Here is a 16,128-nt window from a genome sequence, read left to right as displayed (position 1 = left end):
TCCTTTCTTTAGTCAAGTATTGCATTCTCTGGTCATGAAAGTAAGACTCCTCAAGTACTGTCCTCTTCTGAAATGCCTCTTCTCACAGCTTACTCACGGTAGGTACATTGAGAATTACACTTTTTGTCTGGTTTTACTGTAGGAAATTATAGCAAGCAAGGGCCATCTTTCCTGAAGCCATATCTAGAGATGTGATAAAGGTGACTGTCACGATCTCCATAGGTCCCACAATGTGTGGTGTGTGGTGCGTCCCAAGGATGTCACTGTCAAGGGGGCACATTCTGAGTTGTTTTAGCATGCTGCTGTAATACAGCACTAGAGTATCCAGCAAGTACTATTGCTCAGGGGAAAATGCTGCTGTCCCTCAAGGAAAGCAACTGTACCTTGTCAAGGCTTTGAGACTGTTGATATTGTAAAATATATGTTCTCTTTGAAATGTTTGTTTTCTTCTTTCTATGTTCTTTTGAACTCCTGCGTTGCAAACCAGTCCTTAAGCAAGTGAAAATTATCTAAGCCTCAAGCTGATACAAGAGAGCGTGCATTTAAACCTTGTGTCTTGCTCTGCTCCATCCCACTTCCTGACTGTCTTCAGCAGGGAGTGTGCCAAGTCTGGCTGTGTCTGACTGCCTCGGAGAATTCCTCATTCCTCACAGTCGAACCTCACATCTGTCTTGGCAGTTCCAGCCACTCTCCTTGCAGCTGCACTCTGTAGCCCCAGGGGGCACCTGCAATTAGGAGCTGAGGCTACAATGACAGGGCTTTTCTTGAAGAAAATTCAGGTTTCTGGGCTGGCTCCAGATTTTCCTGTGCATGGAATGACATTAGGAGCTTTGCCCTTGCTGCAAATGTTTCTTGGGTTGCAACCCTTGTGTAATACCCAGTTCTAACAGCTCTGTCTCATCAGCCCTTCCTTGCTATGAGCTTAAGTCAGTGTCATTTCTCATTTTTTCTGTATCTAGACCAACCAGATCTGTGGTTATCAAAGAGAAATAGGTGTGTGTACAGCTTTTCTACAGAATGCAGTCAGTGTTAATTTTAGGCACTAAAATTATGTGTTTCTTGGCATTCAGGCAGCTGAATTGGAAATGCAAAATGAAGAAAACCCTTTGAGTGTGTAATGAAAAATCATCTGTCTGGAAACCTCTCTCTGGTGTTAAATCATTCAGGATGGAATTTCTTTGTCACCTGACTTGTTACTGTGTTAAATATCTCTGTTATGCCATCCAGACTGATATTCTTGAAGCTAGTGTGGCAAGGATTGGACATTTCAATTCTTAAGAATGTTGAGGTCTTCTAAAGGTACTTCCATATTGTTGTTTGGTCTTTATGCATTCTTCAGGGTTTTTTTTTTTCAGATAGAAACCAGGAAACTGGGGTTATTTTATTTGTCTAACACTAATTAGTGAGCCTGGGTGAAAGGCAGGTCTCCTGCCCAAAAGCTTTGAGCAGGACTTGCTGCAGGTGAGGTTCAAGACTAGGGTTAAGTCTTCCCAGAAGAGAAGGGATTGATAAACAGTTATCTGTGAATAGAAGATGAGGAGAGTGAAATCTATCCAGAGTAGAATCTATCCAGACAGAAGGAATCTTGCTATTAATCTGAACTATGAATAAGACAGCTCACGTACACTTGCTCTTCATGCTGAATTTTGCAGTTTTGATGAACAAAATTACTTGAGTTTCTTTTTCCCCTCATCTGATTTTTCTCATTTATTTTTGCTTTATGCTCATCATGGCACTAGGAAGATCTGTCTTCAGGATTTAATTAAATTTGTGGACATTACATAGGTACTGTTAAGTACATAATATTTTTTAGCTTTTTTGAAAATCTGTAGTGAAAGACCAGTTTGCTTACAATGTAGAATAAAAAAAAAAAAAAAAAAAACCCAACCAGGAATGGAAGGATTAAGCTCTCAGTTAGGAAACAACCATGTTAATGCCACACCTTATCCTAATCCCATTTCCAAATGGACCTGGGTGCAAACTACATTGAAGTTACAGTGGCATGTTCTAGATCTTGACACACTTAATATTTTTCAAAATCTGTTTTGAACCTTTGTTTATTACTTATGATCATTATTTTATGCTTGTCACACCATCCAGTTGTTTTATTAGGGAGTTTTGACAGCAGTTGTACTGCTGGCTTGAGCAATTGCTCTTTCCTTAAGTACAAGATAGAGCATAAGTATATCCTTAGGTGATCTGCCTGTTAGATTTAACTTTTGATTTATTACTTTCTCTTCTCAGATTTAAGAGCTTGATTATTCTGTGTTTCTTTTTTTTTAATGCAAAGAAATGCTTCTAACAAAAAAAAAAAAAAACCAACCCCCCCCCAAAAAAACCCCAAAAAAACCCCCACAAGAAAGTACTTCTAACAGTTTGCAAAACTCCACAGTCCAGAAAAATGCTTGGATTTCCTCTAATATTGCAGGAAGGAAGTTTTGCATTAAAAAAAAATTTATGATAGATATAATATAGAGTGTATCAGTATATGTTTGTACAACAGTTAAGATGTGCATGTTCTTGGTTATTTGAAAAACTAATACAAGATAGAATTTGTTTAATCATGTTGCCCCAGCTTTTTAGGGGTTGAAGGAAGAAGGTTATAAATTTTCCAATATTTCGGTTGTTAACAATTGTCTACTTGGAGTTAACTTTTAACTTTAGGTAAAAAGAATTTCTAAAACACTGTGAATTCTTCGCTTTTTTGTCTTGCTTTTCAGTGCCTCTGCCTGCTTTATTTGATCCTCTGAGTTGAGGAACCTGTGAGATTTAGAGACCTTCAAATGGACATGGCAAGCAGTGGGAGCAGAAAAAAATATATTATTGCAAAATTTGGAGCAGTTGTTACCAACAGAAACCTCTGGCTGGCAGTGGTTTCTCTGCTCCTCATTAGTTTAAGCAGATGATACCTCACAAGGTGACGTCTCAATTAAATCTCTGATTTTCTTTTCTTCCTAGACTATACCATCGGTAAAGCTCTGTGGAGGATAGATGTGTGTGCTGCAATGGTGACATAAATATTTCAGAGGACTGGAACAAGTTGTTGAGAATCTGTGTTTGTTTTTCATGCTGCTGTTGAGAGCTATCTAAGGCAAGTAAACACCATGAGTTTTATCCTGAAACTTCACAGACATTTTCAAAGAACAGTAATTTTGCTGGCCACTTTTTGTATGGTGAGCATAGTTATTTCTGCCTACTACTTGTATAATGGCTACAAACAGGAAAATGAACTTCCTGAAACCTCTTCAGAAGTGGAATGTGGTGATCCTCAACTGTTGCCCTACAAGCTGATGGAGATGAAGACCACGAAGCCTATTGATCCCATGAGGACAGACCTTGTAGTGCTGGTGTTTGTGGAAAGCCAGTACTCAACATTAGGCCAAGATATAATAACCGTTCTGGAATCCAGCAGGTTTCAGTTTCACATTGAGATTGCATCTGGGAAAGGTGACCTCCCAGTGCTTATAGACAAAAGCAAAGGCAAATACGCTCTCATAGTATATGAAAATATTCTTAAGTACGTGAATATGGACTCTTGGAACAGAGGCCTTCTAGATAAGTACTGTGTAGAATATGGTGTAGGTGTGATCGGATTTCACAAAGGCAATGAGAACAGCTTGCAAAGCTTTCAGTTGAAGGGTTTTCCTTTTCATGTCCACAGCAATCTGGGTATTTTGGACTGTTGCATTAACCCTCATTCCCTACTGCTCCATGTGACTAAACCTTCTAAGCTTGAGAAAGGGCCCTTGCTTGGAAATGACTGGGCCGTTTTCCAGATTAATCACACAACTTACCAACCCGTGATATTTGCAAAAGTAAAGACACCAGAAAACCTTTCTCCACCTGCTGCTCTAGGTGCTCTTTATGCCACGGTAATTCATGACTTGGGGCTCCACGATGGGATTCAACGAGTCCTTTTCGGCAATAACTTGAATTTTTGGCTGCACAAGCTGATTTTCATAGATGCCATCTCTTTCCTCTCTGGAAAGAAGCTCACATTATCCTTGGATAGGTACATTCTGGTTGACATAGATGATATCTTCGTTGGCAAGGATGGAACAAGGATGAACACCAACGATGTACAGGTAAAGTATGCGCACAAACTAATGGTCATTACAGCAAAGCGATTTTTTTTTTTAACCTGAAAGTGAATAGTTGTTCATAGTTGGAACTTCAGGGCTCCACCCTGGAGCTGTTCATATTTAATGCATATGTTGAGAGTCTTACAAGCAGGAGGTAAATGCAGTGAGCAACAGTAAATGTCAGCATAAACTTTGAAGAGTGGACTGAGTTACTGGCTGTTTGAAATGGGTTTGGATGTCAGGAGTTGCTTGCAGCATTTCAGCTCTCTCATCTCTGTTTTATGGCACTTGCTTGCAAGGAGGGTTTATGTTACTATTGGTCTTAAAAGCTCATTCTATCACTAGACAATTTCCATTTTTATGTTTAGAGTTGTACTTCCTGAAAGTCCTTTTCCACTCTGTTGTGCTGTTCAAGTGTGGTGATAGTTGTTGGTCAGTAGCACTAGCATCTTAACATTATTTCTTCCTGTAAGTATTTCTTCTGTGCTTTTTGTGAGGAGTGTTGTCCCAAAGCAGGTAGTAGGAGGTCACCTTTCTCAACTTGGTCTAGAAGCTAATAATCTATAACATACTGATTGTTGCCCTATTTGTGCTAAAAATAAGGGAGAATGTTTTCTTAGAAGTTGTTTAATGGAATGAGGAGCTGCAAGAAAAAAAGACAAAGACAGCACCACATGCAGCGGGTTATTTTTATTTCATTTTTAACCATGTTTTTGGGTTTTTTCATTGTTAATATGTTTTTTCAGTGCCACAGCAGCTCTGCATGCAGTGCTTCCTTGAGCAAAATGCTTGACCCTGCAGTTAAACTTTTAATTTGCTTTAAAATTGCAGCATACACTCTTTTCCTCTGTACATTCAATTGTAAAGAAGATTTGCTTCCTTATTAAGTAGGTGTTTTCCTTAGGCAAACAAATTGCATGGAAGAGAGCAGAAATAAAGGCGAGGCTTCCTAAATGGTTTTCCTGTGGAGAACATGATGGCAGTGTTTGAGTTAGATGAGGGAGCATGCTTGAAAAGTCTCCTAGATGTAAATTCAGATGGCAGGAAAAAAGTCAGATCTGACGAACATCACTGGCAGAACTTGTGTTGTTCTGCAGAAGCAACACTTTCTGGTAACAAAGTGAGTGAAATAAAGCCTGAATAAATCCATCACTGTGTTATGCAGTAGCACTCAGAGACAGCATGTTATGTTTTGTTTCTCTTTGCAAGTGACACCTTGGGATTGTCATTTTAAAATAAGTTAGAATGTTTAATTGCCAGAGTTACTTAGCAGAAACAGGGTACTATTGAGACAAATTTGATTACAGCAGATACAGAAGGATAAACCATATTGTTTGGGGAAAATATTTTGCAGTATGTCAGAAAGTATTCTTCCCAAAATAAAACTGTCATATTAAGTAGAAGTAATATCAAAGTGGAAATAACTTTTAAGTAGGATAATTTCATTTATACAGGACTGTGTTCTGAAACAATGGAATCTAAAGAAAGTGTTCCCTTCTGATTCTTCATCTACTTGTAGTTAAAATGTTGTATTAAACAAGTTGTTAGGGCTGTCAGATGCAATGCCTCTTCATTACTATTAATATCAAAGGAGTTATCCTCGGTGGCACAATGACAGGTGAAAGGAATGAAACAAAATCAGTTTGCAGTAGTTGGAAATACGTTATTAAAAATGTATTTGCAGATAAATGACATCTCATTAAATAGGAGTTTTACTGAGTTCTGCTGCAGTGACTGTGATGGCGAATTGGGTGCTGCAAGTGTGAAAAGAGGTTCTAAATGTAGACTTTGTATAATTTCAGTACTCAAGACTAGCTTATTTCTACTAAGCTTTCATTTTAACTACTGGCAATATAGAATTAAGGAGGATGCTCTTTTGTGATTTAATTTTGTTTGACATATCTCCTTGTTAATATTTTCTGGATATACTCAGAGCTGCTAGGCCTGTGAGCTGGAGGGAGAGTAAGGTGAATGTTTCTACCAGTATTCTATTAATGCTAATCAATCTGAAACTTAAGGAATCTCCCAGAGCCAGAAGACCTCTATAGTTGGTTCTGACTGCTCTGTGGATGGGACAGAGTTCAGAAATTGGAAGGTTAATGCAGAACCAGTAGCAAAACTCAGGTGGTCATCTGCTCTAAAACCCCTGCTCAAGCTGGGCCATGGCCAGGTGCCTTTTGACTGTTCCAAGGAGAGAGATCCTGACTGCATGTAAGATCGTGGTTTCAAAGGAATTTCTTCTTTAGAGATCTAAAATAGATTTCCAACATGGCCAGAATAGTTAATATTTGAGGGCTTAACCTATTAAAGCTTAACTTCCCTCTCCTTTAAAGTGTGTGAATTGGAGGTAAGCAAATAGAAAAATTACTATTATAAGGTTTAGTGGTAATTTTTTATCAGTGCTATGTATTGACCTCAGAAGAGGTCAGATTAAAAGCAGGCCTTCCAAAATGAATGTCTTCTGTACCTCTGAAGAGGAGGCAAAGTGGTGCTACTTCAGCTCGAGTACCTATAGTGTCAGGAACATAAGTGTGAAGAGCCCTTCTGAAAATGTTTTACAAACATAGTTTATCAATCCAAATCCTGTTGTAAATGCTTTGTTTTGTTAAACAGCAGATAAAGTTTATTCTAGTTTTACCACAGCTTCTTCAATTAAAAAAAAAAAGGACTCCAACAACTTGAAACAGTGGCTGTTAGAGATTTGCCTGTCTATGTGTCCCATCTGGGCTGATAGAACATAGTTCTTCAATGTAAGATACTGAGTAGCTGTCACTGTGCATCAACAATAACCGTCAATCCTTATATTAATGTACTTTATCTTCCTGTGGTATAATAGAAATAATGGAAGAGGATGTTTCCGTGGTCTAATTGCCTCCCACTTTGAAAATAAGCTAGGTAATAATCAACTCAACATTCCTTTTTCAGTAAGTTTTTTTTCTCTCCTTTTGTCTGTCAGGCAGGAGGGACCATTAGGCTGTGACAATGTTATATTTTATTTTCCTTGTTTCTTTTAGAAAGACTTAAGAGCCTGAGCAGTGCAAATAATTCATTTAAATGGACATACAGAGAATAATCTATCTAGAGATCCACAGAATAAGTTTATCTTACTAGACCGTGATTGTCCTGGCTGACAGTCTACTAATTTAATATCTTCTTTTCTTACAGTTACTCTTTGTGAAATTTTTATTACTATGAAGCATTGAGATTTTTCAAAGGAGAAGCAGATGATAAAAGAGGGGAAATTAAATGTGGGTTTTTTTCCTGATGGTAGTTTGTTCTGTGCTGGTGGTCTAGGCCATCTACCTTTCCCTTCATTTCCCCAATAAATGCACTTGCTGAAGTTCCTGGAGAGTTAATCACATTTTTCAAATGAAAAGTTAGAACACTGACAAATTATTTTTTCCTAATAATTAGCTGTTTGAGCTCCTCTTGACTGTCTGGTCCTTTGTGTGCTTTTCAAAAGAGACTGAATTGAAGTCAGGATGGGGATCTCTTCAGGTAAGCCTAACCTGTTTCTGTATCTGTAGTTATTCTTTATAATTGCCAAAGAAAAGTCTTCTTATTAACCATATTCATTGTTGGAAGGGGATCATAGATCCTTATGTATCATTCTGGTTTGGGAGTGCTTGGGCAGTGCATCTGTTAGTGTATATGTGCATTGCAGTGGGCAATGCAAGAGTTAGGCTGCAGTCTTCCAGCATTAATCACTGGAGAATTGGAGAAAAAAGCTGTGCCAAACATTGTTTAGGTAATGGAGAAGGTTCAGCCAAAAGGAATCCATTTCATAGCCCTTCAGTCTCCATACAGTCACTCATCTTGCCTGGATGTTGAGAGGCAGACGCCTCTAATGGAGCTACTCCTCAACTTGCCACAGTAGACATAAACACAGAAAATCAGCTCATCTTCAGGGAGGCACGGGTTAAGTGAATTGCACCTTAAAAGTATGTGACTTTGTTCATAAATTGTTTGCAGAGTGAGTAACATCAAATATAAACATTTGTATTTGGTCAGATCTGTCCTCTTCCATTTTCCATAGCCAGTGCTGTCACTACTTTGTTGCTTTCTTAATAACATTGGTGGCCTAACCTTTTGTTTAATATAGTTCTATTTAATAACAGATTTCCCCACTAAGAGCTAATTGTATATTCCCTCCATTAAATTCATCCACATTACTCAGCACTGCTTAAATTGTTGCAGTTATTTAAAACCCATTAAGTATCTTTTCACCCTCTGCAGCATACATGGAAAGAAACCAGAAATTCCCAAGACAAAGCAGACCACTTGGCTATAAATTTTAAAAATCCAGTCAGGTGGCTGTTCAGTTTCTCTTGCATAGGAATGACCTAAATATTTGCCTCAGGAGAGAATCTTCCATATATATTGTGTTAAGGCAGAAGGGCTAGAAGGTTCAGGCAGAAAGCCTGAACTGTCAAGACAGAGGATGGTCCCTGTCACAGGAGGAAGTCTAGTTCTCAAAGTTAATTGCTTCTTTATCTGTAGGATCACGTAGAATGTTATCAGAAAAGAAATGACAGATGTGTCATCAAATATGTCAGCTGCAGAACCACTGAGCCATAAATCTTTCCTTCGGGGAAGTTCAAAAAATCTTTTTAATCACATCTTTAAATTACATAAGAAATTAATGATTATGAACTGCTAAATTGTTCTGCATTCCCAGTCACTTAGCTGTAATACCCATATACCATTGTGGAATGTGTCTGCTGTGTGTGTACATACGTTCTTTCTTAATTTGAGTATTTCATTCTCACTTGTTGAAGATAGCAGGTAAAAAGTGCATTCAGTTCTTCAGAAGTATCAAGGGGAAGGAAAATTACTGACTGGGGTGTCTCTGTAGCTGTCTGATGTCCTAGGAAGACTGATTTACTTGTGCATATTGTGTCAGCTGTAGTAGTGTGGGAATATTGCACACTGTGGGACAGTAGAGTTAGATTTCAGAACTAAAATGGAACTTTAAAAGAAGTTATAAAAAATGTCTTACATATCTTATGGGCTGCTACCAGCATGTAGTACGCGCTACCAGTCAGTCATCGTAACATCTAACTTCTAAAAGCAGTTTGGTTCATGTGCCAGCCTCTGTGAATTTTAATCTAGTAAGATGTATACAACTGCTGCTCAATAGAGCCTAGCTTTTTGTTAAAATCATGCTGCTGTTTGAAGTTGAAAGCAGGATAAAAATCTTCTCCCAAAAGGGACTGCAAGAGGGGCCACAGGGATGCAGACGAGCTGGTTCTGCTTTGGGGCTGCCAGAGCAATGCTGGTAATTCCTCGTGGGCCTCTTCCTCCTGTTCTCTACCTGTGTGAGCTGGACACAACCAAATCCATGGAATAAGCTTGGTGCTGACTTTAATTTAGCAGTTTATCCATGGTGGATGATGACAAAAACTGTGCATGCAGTTTTGGTATTGCAGCCTTCATTCCTGTAACTTCAGTGGTTTGCATTAGTTGTGCTTTTGCTGAAATTCTTTTTTGTTTTGTCAGGTATTTTGCATTTGGTTTTCTTTGAAAAATAAATTATTGTGTTTTCCCCCCTCTCTTTAGTTTTGCAATACTGGAATAACTGAATCTGATTGGGTTTTTTGTTTGTTTTGTTTTTAATTGTAATGTTCTGAGACACTGTACATGAAAGCCTAAAAATATTTAATGCAGACCTGAGTCTTGAGACAGTGATATGTCAAGGATTGCACCATCTCCAACTGTTATAAATTCAGTATCAGGTAGCTAAGAGAAGAAAAATGCATTTGAGTTGCAGTTTTTTATTGTCAGAGAGACTGCAGTAACTGTTTCTTGGCATGGTAAATCCCATGAGGTCTTTGAGGGCAATGAGGCTGATTTGCTTCAAGCTCTTGTATCCCAGCACCTGATTGGACTATTGATGATGCATTCCTTGGTTTCTTCAGGATAGAACCAAAGTAAGGAAATCACAGCTTCTATGGATCTGCTGGTGCTTTCCCAAATAAGATGATGTGCACTGTGGGTTCAGTCTTTTGCATCTTTCCAGAAAATCAGAGTAATTTGTTTTCCTTTCTAAATTCCCCATATTTCTCTGTGGTGGTGAATACTTTGCTATCCTTGGGCTTAATGTGACAACAGTGTCTTTCTGTTCTCAATGGAGTTCTCTGATTCAAGAGCTCTTTTAAATGAAACTTAAGGAATGACGCTCACCTGAGATCAAGTGATCTAACTCTGAATACTTGGTAGTGCTGTTTCTGTTTTTTCCCTTGACTTAATATATTATGCAGAGATTTCTTTGCTTTTGAGCATAAGGCCTCCCATCCAAAGAAATCCCTAAGAAATGCTTACGTCCACCCAGTGTGCCAGCCTGCACTGAGATAATTTTTGGTTCACAGCCACGTGGTTAGCAAGGTCTGTCTTCCTCTGTCTACTTAAAAGTATACACTTTAGGAATGTAGATGAGTATTTTCATGGGCATGATAAAAAATGTGTGTGATTCTGCACACTTTGAGTGTTGTCAGCATAACCTAAACACTGCAGTGGTTGGGTCGATCCACCTGGCCATGGAAACAAAAGCTGCTATCCTGTCAGTCCCTCTCTTTGCTTGGATTGCGAGCTCTCTTGGTCAGAGGCTCTTTTTGTTCAGCAACCACCTCAATAATACAATGTTGATGCATTACAGCTTCCTGCAGAGCTGCACAGATTCATCAGCAGCGTACGAGTGGCTGCTGCAAGATTTATTCTGGGCTTTTTCAGTGACAAGTTAGCCATCCACTTCCTGCTGCTAACAGAACGGAATAAAACTTTTACAGCCAACAAATAAAAAGCAAACTGCAGACAGATCTAGAAATCAAAGCCATTAACTGTAAAACATGATACCAAAAGTGAGCCTTCCTCCATCCTGCTCTTCAGTCACATCATGGGGCACAGTTTGGCGAGAAGAGAAAAACGAGAGTGGAAGTGGGACCCCTAATTCATTAATTTCCTTTACAGTGCAGCAGCATGGGGAGTGGCCTTGCTTCTCCTGTTCAGCCTAGAAGGTCAGTGCAATGGCATGGCTAGTTCTAGGTGACCATGCTTACAAAACCAAGTGAAGGAAAAGCAGTTGGTTGCCAGTTTATGTGTAGCCCCTCATGGAATAACAATTCCCTATCTATTTCCAATTCCAGATTATTTTCTGTATGCACGGACCATAAAAACCTTAGGATCAAATTTTAGAAGTAGTTACTCTTTAGGAGATTCCTTCTTTCACTTTGCAGTCCTGGAGAAAAGTTACTGTTACTCCTTAAAATGTAGCTTCATATCTGCGATAAGTAATAAATTCAATTTAAAATGGCTTTATATTGCAGAAATTATACTGCAATCCATTTGAAAATAGAAACAGTGGTAAAGACAAATAAAAAAGCCTGTGACTGTGCAGAGGAATGCTTCCCCAAATTCCAACCCAGGTCAGTACATCCACCTGACAAAGACTCTCCAGAGGAGCCAGGTTTGATTTGGTTTGGGAACACTGGTTGCATTTTTGTGGAACTAATAAGCCACAGCTCCTCCTCAAGCTCCCATTTACTTGCCTTTTTAGTGTTAGCAATCCTGGGAATAAGCCAAGTGCCTCTTCTCCATTTTAAATTGGACTTGGACTAAAGATACCTCAGAGTTGTCTTCGGTAGGATGCTAATGGCACTCAAAAGGAGGCTGAAAAACAATTTTGCATTTCTGTAAAAAATATTATTTTACGCTGCAAGATGTTCCTCTTATTCCTTGTCCTTTTCCACTGCCATTGTTAAAGGTAATAGAAATGTTGAAAATGGTAATCCTGAGACTCTCCTAAAACAAGATGAATACTAAAATGTATCTGAGTTTTTAATGTAAGCTGAATTTAAATTCAAACAGACCATGAAAAATATTTTACATCAGTGAAGTACTTCATCTTACTGACTGAGGAGATTTCTAGATTGTGCTCAGTTCTTTTCTACTGGATTACAAATATTTGGAGAGTGGTTAGAGACACCAGAATAGTCAGGAAACATCTGAGTAAAAAAATGAAAAAATAAAGGCTAAAGTATGCAGTAAGTAACAATGACCAAAGCAGAAAGCAATAGGCTGCAGATGTCTGCAGGGTATAAACAGTGAGGATGGATAAAAATATTTAATGTAAGGCACAGAGATATTTAAGTGTAGGCTGAATAGCCAATAAAAGCATCAGAACAGAGGCTAATATCCAAAAGGAAGTTGAAGGATTATGTAAGTCTTTAAAAATTAGATTTGGCAAAAGAGTATGAAATATGCTGTTGCAAAGAATATAATATTGGCAGGGAATGTCTATTAAAATATGTTTTCAGTCTTGTACAGTAAATCAAATGCAGAACTCAGTTGGATTCCTGTGTTGCTTTGAGGCTGCAAGTGTAGACTTTGCCAGCTGGGATGTTTATCTAGGCACACCTAGCTTTTGTAATCCCGTCTTTTAGGGTAAGGCATGTATTAACACTAGTAATAAAATCATTCCTCCCGCCCCGCTTCTTCACGGAAGTCTTGGGATTTTCTGCAGTTACATCCTTTAGGCTTGGTACTATGTGGGAGCCAAGGAAATTGTCAAAGTCCTTATTAACTTGCAATAAGTTTTTATTTTATTTCTGTGTGGGCTACACATAATCATGAAAGTATGGCTTGAGAAAAGAGGTGTATTTTTTATTTTGTGGAAACTTTCTCTTGGGATTTTTTTGTAATTTCTTTGACACCAATGGTGATGTAGCTGGGGAATTTCATTCAACAGCTTTAGAACTACTCATAAAGAGGAGGAGAAAAACATAAATTGTGACTCTTGGCTGGTGAGCAAGCTGAACATTGAATTCCCAGCTGTATCTTACCTGGAGCTTTCAGACAGAGTGAGAAAATGAAAATTTTTTGTTTGTTTTTTCTGTCATTAAAGATGAAACATAGAAACAGAGCTTTTGGGTTTTCTTAGCTCACCTGAAACATAGGGACAGAGGTGGATAGCTATTTTTATTCAGAAAGAGTATTAGAAGCAGAGAAATCTTTTTGGCTGTATTAGTTAAAAAAAAGAACATCTAGGAAGCATTTGTGAATGGACTGTGACATGAATGCATTGTCTAGTGTGTGGAATAATCTTTATTTAATATGCCAGTGAATGTGGTCATTTTGTTGTGTTTTTGTAAGCAGGAAGAGCAACCAGTTTATTTTGGTTTTTATCTAGATTACAGAGTTTGAGTCTTCATTCATTTGCACTCTCTGTGTTCTCTAGTAATAAAACTCAGCATTAACAGAAATACTGTGCTGTAGTCTTACTGGGGTGGGGGGGACAAGTATCAGCTGAGAGGCAAACAAACCCTGAGGTGTTTCTCTTTGCTTGGTGTCAGCATTTTAGACATAGCTTGCAGTCCCCAATGCTTCTTCCAAGGTACCTAAATAGCAGCTTGTTATACCTTGTTCTGTGGAGTTGAGTTTTTTTCTGTAATCATGTAACAGATTTATATTGTAAGTGTGGCCATTGTTAGTCTGTGGGAAAACAGTGTTGAAATTTAAATGCTTTGAATTCTGTGTGCATTTGAGAAATAGATAAATTTCATTCACTCTTGAACTCTGATCATTTAGATAATGATATAGACCAGACTTTGAAATCTTGTTTATTTAATATTATGCTGAGCAGGAAGCACATCCTGTAGGCCTTTTGGAGATAAGTGGGTCTTAGTTTGTCCAGGCTCAGGCTTTGAGGTCCAGAGAATATTGGCCCTGAAGATAAAAGTAAGGCTGAGGTTTTTCCAGAAGGCCATATTCACACTCTCTTGGATTTGATATATATAACACTGACACTACATTTTTACTTTCATTACCTAAATAAATGGATTTTTATTTTTTTATTTCGCAGTCTGCCTCTGTCAGTCCAGAAATTAAATTGAAAGAGGGTAGATTTATATTGGACATCAGGAAGGAGAGATTTTTACAGTGAGCGTGGTGAGGCCTTGGCACAGGCTGTCCAGAGAAGCTGTGGTATCCCCACCCCTTGAAGTGTCCAAGGCCAGGTTGGATGGGGCTTGGAGCAACCTTGTCTAGTGGAAGGTGTTCCCTGTTCTTGGCAGGGGGTTGGAGTGAGGTTACTGTTCCTTTCTTATCTGGGTAGGACGTGTGGGGCAGAGCGAGAAGGGAAGGAGGTGCTTTAGAAACCTGACATGGAGAGCAGATCCTAGGCAGCAGCATGAAAGGAACTGCAGGCTATTGCACCTTGGGAATGGCAGTTTTGGAATCAAATTTGTGGTAAACTGTGTTTTACAGAACGTCGCCTTTCATACACGAGCCACAGTGTGTAGGTAGGCCTGAAATGGCACCTCTAAGACCTTGGTGCTTTGGCAGAGTAAACGTGGCCATAGACAAACTTCTCAGTGCAGAGCTGGTGCAGTGCCCCAGCTGCAACCGCCTGCACGTCAGCTGAGCCCCCGAGCTCTCTGCTGCTCCGAGATTAGGCCTAGATCTTCTTCCAGAGCTGTGAGGAAGCATTAAATAAGGAGCAAATGTGCTGTTCATAATGAATGTGGAGCTGGGAGCTCAGATCACAACCTCTGTCCTTTCTGAGCTGGGTAACTATAAAATATATGTCCAGTTGGACGGATCAGCTATGGCACTGTTTTATCTGTGACAGAATATTGTGCACCCTTGCAGGACAGGATGTGAAGCTGCAGGAATGTGGGTTGGCTAATGAGGGGTGCAGAGGTGTAATGCCTAACATTTCATGGGAGCCAGACAAGTGTCACAAATCAATGAACATACCTTAGAATTTATCTGCTGCTGGTGGGATGCAATGGAGACAAGCCAGACAAAGCAGGCAGAGCAGAGTGGCCCAGAAGTGACCTGGAACAGCATCTGAGGGATGGCCTGTCGTGCTCGGGGCTGAGGCAGCTCTGGGCTGTGTGTGACTGCAGCTAAGCTACTGGAGTGCTTCCACTGGGGTTAAAAAACCTCACATTCCCTCTGTACTGATCGTCACCAGATCACAAGAATTTAAAAATACCAGGAGATTCTAAATGCATTTTAGAGCCACTTTGGTTTTCGTGTGAGTTCTTTTATACTCTGAGAACTCAGCTCTTAATACTTGGTGTTACATAAGCAGGTCAAGTATTAGGTAAAAATGCAGCCAGCAAGGTTTCTATTAAAAACTGACCAGAATCCAGGGGAGAATAGGTAGCAATATGATGTTTTATTAGTTCCGTTTCAACTAACCTGGGATTTTTATTGACCTTTAATTAAAAGAAATGCAGGATTTTATTTCTGCTAACTGCAAAATAACGAGATCGTTTAGCTGTTTAGTAACAGTAACCTCTTTCATCTAAGTACAGTTTAATTGAGAGCTAATAAAGCCAAAGTTAGACAGAACCCTGAAAACAGCATGCTAATTACTTTGCTCTATTAAATACTGTTGGCGCCAAGTATTTATAACCTTCAAGTTACCTTGCTGTAATTAGCTCAGTTCTCATTAGCTGGCACCTCAGCCTCCAAGAAGTGAGAATTTGGTGAAGGAAGTCAGAAATATTTTTTAAATCCGTTGGTTGTACAAATGATTACCTAGATGAAAGAGCCTAATTACTTGAAAATGTGTAATTGCACTATCATCAAGATCATTATTGTATGGGATAAAAACAACTCTAAAGGAACATTTAAAAACTGTATCCTGATAAAAAAACTTTTTATTGAAATCATTTGAGCAACAATTTCCAAAGTGGCTCTTTATGGACTCATAAGATTGGACCCTAAGGTGAAGTTGTGGCTCCTGAATTTTTTTCTTCTATTGGACACTAAAAAACTTAGGGGGCACAAAAATGGGCTCCAGGCTGATACTTTATTGACACTTAAAAGGAAAATTGGGTTACCTGTTCTCTGCCAGCAAAACACTTTGCAGAAAAAGCCAAAGGTTTTCTTTGTTTTCTCTCTTGCCCTCTCTGTAGTGTCAACTCTGCTAAGAGAGAGCACAAAGACAAATGAAGCTCTCTTGTCCTTTTTTTCTGAAGGATAGATAAAATGTTTTTTTCAGGTACATCCCTATACCCAAAGCAATTATTCTTTCTCC

At 38.9% G+C, this 16,128-nt stretch overlaps 1 protein-coding gene across 4 annotated transcripts in view; it reads left to right on the top strand.

Annotated features, from left to right (window-relative positions):
* LOC137472681 (bifunctional heparan sulfate N-deacetylase/N-sulfotransferase 3) overlaps positions 1–16,128 on the top strand; it is a 255,554-nt gene that overhangs the window by 207,504 nt on the left and 31,922 nt on the right. For all 4 annotated transcript variants that reach the window (XR_010998365.1, XM_068187992.1, XM_068187991.1 and 1 more), the window contains exon 2: positions 2,959–4,085. Coding sequence is in view for 3 of the 4 variants with exons in the window: in XM_068187992.1 (XP_068044093.1) it covers positions 3,105–4,085 (981 nt within the window). In the remaining variant the exon portion in view is untranslated. The remainder of the gene's footprint in view (positions 1–2,958; positions 4,086–16,128) is intronic.

This window comes from Anomalospiza imberbis, chromosome 4 (genome assembly GCF_031753505.1).
Source record: "Anomalospiza imberbis isolate Cuckoo-Finch-1a 21T00152 chromosome 4, ASM3175350v1, whole genome shotgun sequence".
Classification (NCBI taxonomy): domain Eukaryota; kingdom Metazoa; phylum Chordata; class Aves; order Passeriformes; family Viduidae; genus Anomalospiza; species Anomalospiza imberbis.
The sequence above is the reverse complement of the archived record's forward strand: the minus strand, read 5'-3'. Positions and strand labels throughout refer to the sequence as shown.